The following is a 5609-nucleotide window of genomic DNA, read 5'->3' as shown; positions in this document are numbered from 1 at the left end:
CAAGGATTTTAATGAGATAGATACCAAGTTCATTTTTTTTTTAAATCATGGTATTCAACTTTGCAATCAACTAATTCAAGAGGACCAATTTCACTGTCTATTAACGAGTGTCCGTTTATAAACTTAATTCAACACAAAAATAATTTGCATCTAACAACCTAAAAAGTGAAATTTGTCTAGTAATTCTAACAAAGATTTTAATCAATTATGAGAATTTTTATTTTTCTCTTTCAATAATACTCTCTCTGTCCCAAATTATAAGAGAAATTCACTTTTTTGATTCATTGAATAATTAATGTATCTGGTCTATATATAGACCAAATACATTAATTATTCAATGAATCTAAAAAGTGAATTTCTCTTATAATTTGGGACGGATGGAGTACTAACATATAGACTTAGGCGAGATGTGTCACTATTATAGGTTAATTTTGCACACTATTATATTTCCTAAGAAAAATTGTAAATTTCTCCCACCGTCCCATATTAACGGTCTCATTTTCAATATCTTTTTGTTTTAAATGATTTATTATTTTAGAATAAGAATGAAATCTTTATTATTATTTTTTATTATTTTTTATATTTCATCTCAATCAACTATTCTATGTTGAGTTATTGACTATAAAATGCACGCACACGTAACATCCCTACACTGCACCCACACAGACACATTGCTCTCCAAACAGACACAAACCTTTTAGTATTTCCTTTTTACTCTTGTTTTATTACCAAACTTTTCTCGTTTCTTCCATTAAAAACCAACGAATTTTCATCTTCCACCTCTCTCTCTCTCTACACTGTAACAGTATATTCACACGCACCCATATATACACACACTACACATGTCCTCTTTCTATTCTCCTTTTCTTCTTCATACTCCTTCCCATTTTTTATTCCTCTTCTCTTCCAAACTACCATGTTCTGCAACGTGTAAGTAACCACACTTCCTCATTTCTATCTTCTTTTCACCGTTTCGTTTCTATTTTTATCCTTCAATGTTTGTTTATTTTATAGGACTTGGTTTTATGGTTTTTATGTTTGGATTGGGATCTATGTGGATTGGATTGAATTTCTTGGTTTCTGTTTACTAATTGTTTAACTGAATTGTTTTATTCTGTTTGTTGTGTGGTTTAGTTTGGTTTAAATTGGTACTATAATGTTTATATTTGTTTTATGCTGATATTGGTTTCTGTGCTGTTTTTTTTATTATTATGTATAGTTTATGATCTGGGTGGCTTCGTTTGAAGAGAAAAATTGGATTTTGACTTGTTCCCAGTGGTTGAACTGTTGTTGTTTCCCTGAAGGGGTTTTTCAATTTTCATGGGTTGAACTTTGATAATTATGGGTAGTTTCAGTGGAGATGAGGATTGTCAGTTTTTTGATGCTCAAGAGGATGTTGTGTCAATTGGGTATGCGAATTCTGATGATGATAATGATAAAAGTGTGTCTGTTGATTTTGATTATGGAGTGTGGATTCGGAGTCCGAAGAGTGTGAGAGAGCGAAAGGGGGAGTTTATGAAGAGCATGGGAATGAGTTTAGATGGAATTGTTGTTGAAAATTCATTAGAGGTTGAGAAGGAAGAGATTATAGATAGAGAAAGAGGAAGTAGTGGTTGTGAAGAGGAATTTAGTTCGAGTCGGTTGTTGATGTCTTGTTGCTCTAGTGTGAGTTTTTCAGAGGAGTTAGGTTTAGGGGATAATAATAACTTGCCATGTCAAGATGAAAGTTTGGAGAAAGGAGTAGGGACTAATGTCGATAAAAAGGAGGAACAAAAGAAGCATGTGAAGGTGAATGATGATTCAGATCATTTGGTGGTTGCTAGGAAATCTGAGGATTCCGTCAATGTTAATATTTCGGGGGTGTCTCCTTCTCAAGGATTGGTAGGTAGAGATTTTGATGATTCAGACGGTGATGCGGTTACTGGAATCTTAAATAGGGTGAAAAGGGGTTGGTTAAGAAGATTGAGATCGATGACGTGCATGGTTGATACGCAAGGGGAAGGTGATGATTATAATGGGAGAGGAGAAGGGAGAATGTCAGTCTCAGGGTGTAGGCTTCAGAAAGTAAAGGTCCGTCAAAGTAAGAAAAAAACCAAGGAGCTTTCATCGCTTTACTTGAGGCAAGATATCCAAGCGCACGAAGGTTCAATTTTGACAATGAAATTCAGCCCCGATGGACAGTATCTAGCCACTGGGGGAGAAGATTGTGTAGTTCGTGTGTGGCAAGTAGTTGAGGAGGATAGATGTAATGAAATTCACATTCCAGAAATTGACCCTTCATGCATTTACTTTACGGTGAATAATCTCTCTCAATTGACACCATTGTTTATGGATAAGGAAAAACTTAGCCAACTGAAGAGCCTGAGAAAAACATCAGATTCCGCTTGTGTCGTTTTCCCGCCTAAGATCTTCCGGTTGCTGGAAAAACCATTGCACGAGTTCCGTGGTCATACAAGTGAAGTTTTGGATCTATCTTGGTCAAAAAAGAATGTGAGTAAATGTTGTTAACCATTAAGTTATTTAATCTAATGATATAGACAAAGCTAATGGGAAATTAATCGGTTCTTCATCTTCCATTTGAATGTAGTATCTTCTCTCATCGTCAGTTGATAAAACTGTCCGACTATGGAAAGTGAATCATGAGCATTGCTTGAAAGTGTTTTCACACAGTAATTATGGTGCGTCTTGTTACATTTCTATTCCGATTTTCAGGCTTCTTCAATTTTTATCATAATTTGTTTGATCACAACATCTTGTCTAACAATTTGCTTGTATTTGATGGTGTTGTACAGTGACATGTATACAATTCAATCCTGTTGATGAAGATTATTTCATTAGCGGATCCATAGACGGGAAAGTGCGCATATGGGCAATTCCTGATTGTCAGGTTGTTGATTGGACTGATGTCTTAGATATAGTGACTGCAGTATGTTATCGGCCCGATGGACAGGTATTATTTTAAAAAAACAATTTCAATTTAAATTGAACATATGTTATTGCTATAAAGGAAATGATTTCATTTGAGTAATATGATGTATAACAGGGAGGGATTGTTGGTTCTTTGGCAGGAAATTGTCGGTTTTATAAAATATCAGGTATGATCTTTAACAAGATTCAGTATACCTCAAAACGTTAATTGATTTATATTTAAATGTTGTGATTGTCTTACTCATTTAACTACATCATTTAAGGCTCATGCAAGGTCCTTAACTCACCTCTTTTTTCGTTTTTGGTTGAACCAGATAATCACTTGCAGTTAGATTCTCAACTATGCTTAATTGGTAAAAAGAAACTTCCTGGAAGAGGGATATTAGGCTTTAAGGTATTTTTCTTTTGCTTCTTGTGTTTAGTAACATTTTTGTGATTATCTATATTTTCACAATGTCTCGGTGAACTGATGATATGTTATTTATTTCAGTTTCTTCCACAAGATTCAAACAAAGTTATGGTTACCTGTGCTGATTCACAAGTTAGAATCCTTGATGGGCTTAATGTGATTTGTAAATACAAAAGTATGTTCCCTTTGAATCCCTACATATTTGTTATTGATTCAGTAGCCTCTAATTTGAATTTTGTTTCATTATATGTTCTGTCACTAAGATTCCTTATACATTTTATTTTCAGGCCTCAACACAGGGAGTCCAATGTGTGCATCCTTTACTTCAGACGGGAAACATATTCTATCCGCATGCGAGGACTCAAATGTGTATCTATGGAACATTGATCAGGAAGAGTCTAATGCCACGAAATCTAAGAAAATCAGGTCTTGTGAGCGGTTTTCCTCAAATGCATCCGTTGCAGTACCTTGGCATGGTTTGAAACCTCAAATTACTGAAAATGAACAGTTGAATGTCTCGGATAAAAAATCACCTCGAGCTGCTATACAATTACACTCCACTCCTCCCGCATCTTTCTCTTTAGGCCAAGAATATTTCTTGGAGTCTTTTCCGAAGGGATCTGCTACCTGGCCCGAGGAGAAGCTTCCTGTTTCAAGCTCCAAGGCTAAAAAAACATCATTTATGCACAACTCCGAATACAAGTTCTTGAAATCTTCTTGCAAGAGCACCAACCGCGCTCACGCGTGGGGCATGGTTATCGTGACTGCAGGCTGGGACGGGAGGATAAAATCATTCCAAAATTACGGGCTACCTGTACCGGTTTGAAATGAAGTGTGACTTTTCCTAGGTTGGGAAAAAGTATCAAGATTCATTATTTTGTTGGACGCCTGCTGTAACTATGTGGCGCAGTTAAAGATCTTCAAATCATTGGCCGAGATTGTTTAAAACTAATTTAGTGTAACTGCACGATGTTTGAAGTGAGGGGAATCCAGATCCAAAGTTTTTGGAGGCTTGAGAGTGATGTCAAATCGGGCAGCGTCAGGTAACAAAGCAGTTTGAGGTCAAAACCATGTGCAGGAACATCAAGACTATTGAGATTAATGACTAGTGGTGACACTATTCTGCTTAACAAATGGCCAAGTTTGAAATTGTCTTGATCTTAAAGTCTTAATTGGCTTTTGGTACACTAAGAATCTGCTGGCCCCTAAAAGAGATGCAAAGTCATGTGTTGAAAAACCTGGAAGGGCCCTTAAAGAAGAAAATTTTGATATGTTGTGGGACCTTTGAACACCCTTTTGGTTGCTAAGGTGAAAGGTTGAGATTTCAAGAGTTGGTTGGTGGCTCAAGTTCACTCTTGATCAATCAAAATGCTAAAGGGTGAATCTCTTTGTCTGCCAATTTTGCCATTCATGTGATTCTTTGGTCATTTGTACAAAAGGGTCATTTTTGCTTTGAATAGGTGTGCTTTTAGCTTCCTATTGCTTGCTCCAATGATACTCCACAAACAATGTGATTATGATTTGTTTAGTGGCTCGAAATCTTTGGCAACTTGTGTAGTTCTCTGCCAAATGTTATTATCACTAACAAAAAATATTCTGTACATGTACATGGTCTCAATTTTAGGCCAACATCACTTTTGATTAGTTGAGCTACAACTATATTGGTTCTTACTAATTTAATGTAAATTTGTAATTTGTCCGTGTAAGTAATAGTATTTTATTTGCTTGGCTTTTGGTTGAGGGAAATAGAAGTTTCTTTGTATGATAATGATAGCTTTTTTTAGTTACCAAGAAAATAAAACTACATTAATTCTTATTTTGATTGCTAATAATTGGAGGTACATGATTATTCAACCATGTGCTATAGTATCTTGGGTTGGAGATTAAGAAAATGTATCTTTCCAGATCATTTTTTAACATAATGAGGGATTCATGAACTTAGAAAGCAATCTAAGAAACTAAATAGTTTCTAAGATTGTGATTAGGAAAGATAAAATAAAATAGACTATAGTGCTAGTTCATCTGTTTAACCAAATAGGGATTCATGAACTTGGAGACAGAATGGTGATGGAAATATTGCCTACCAACTATTCAATGTGTGAATTTAGGTTGAAATTCAAAATAAATTTTAAACTAAAATGAGGATTCTTTTTTAAGAAATGGTTGGCCTAATTTTTAGATAAAGAAGTCAAAATAAGTTGAACCCTTTACTTTAACCAATGGCCAGTACAAAATTTTCTATGGAAAAATAAGTTTATGAGAGATGGATAGT

General features: G+C 35.1%; 1 protein-coding gene across 1 annotated transcript; it reads left to right on the top strand.

Annotated features, from left to right (window-relative positions):
* Nucleotides 1-670: 670 nt before the first annotated feature.
* Nucleotides 671-5255, top strand: LOC131626153 (vegetative incompatibility protein HET-E-1-like). The gene is made up of 8 exons (XM_058896981.1): nucleotides 671-930; nucleotides 1220-2490; nucleotides 2588-2678; nucleotides 2793-2950; nucleotides 3044-3095; nucleotides 3243-3322; nucleotides 3419-3512; nucleotides 3625-5255. The coding sequence occupies exons 2-8, from the start codon at nucleotides 1342-1344 to the stop codon at nucleotides 4161-4163; spliced, it is 2163 nt and encodes a 720-aa protein (XP_058752964.1). The 5' UTR covers nucleotides 671-930; nucleotides 1220-1341; the 3' UTR covers nucleotides 4164-5255.
* Nucleotides 5256-5609: the final 354 nt, after the last annotated feature.

Source organism: Vicia villosa, unplaced genomic scaffold (assembly GCF_029867415.1).
Source record: "Vicia villosa cultivar HV-30 ecotype Madison, WI unplaced genomic scaffold, Vvil1.0 ctg.000273F_1_1_1, whole genome shotgun sequence".
Lineage (NCBI taxonomy): Eukaryota > Viridiplantae > Streptophyta > Magnoliopsida > Fabales > Fabaceae > Vicia > Vicia villosa.
Note: the sequence above shows the minus strand (reverse complement) of the source record. Positions and strands in the feature narration are given on the sequence as shown.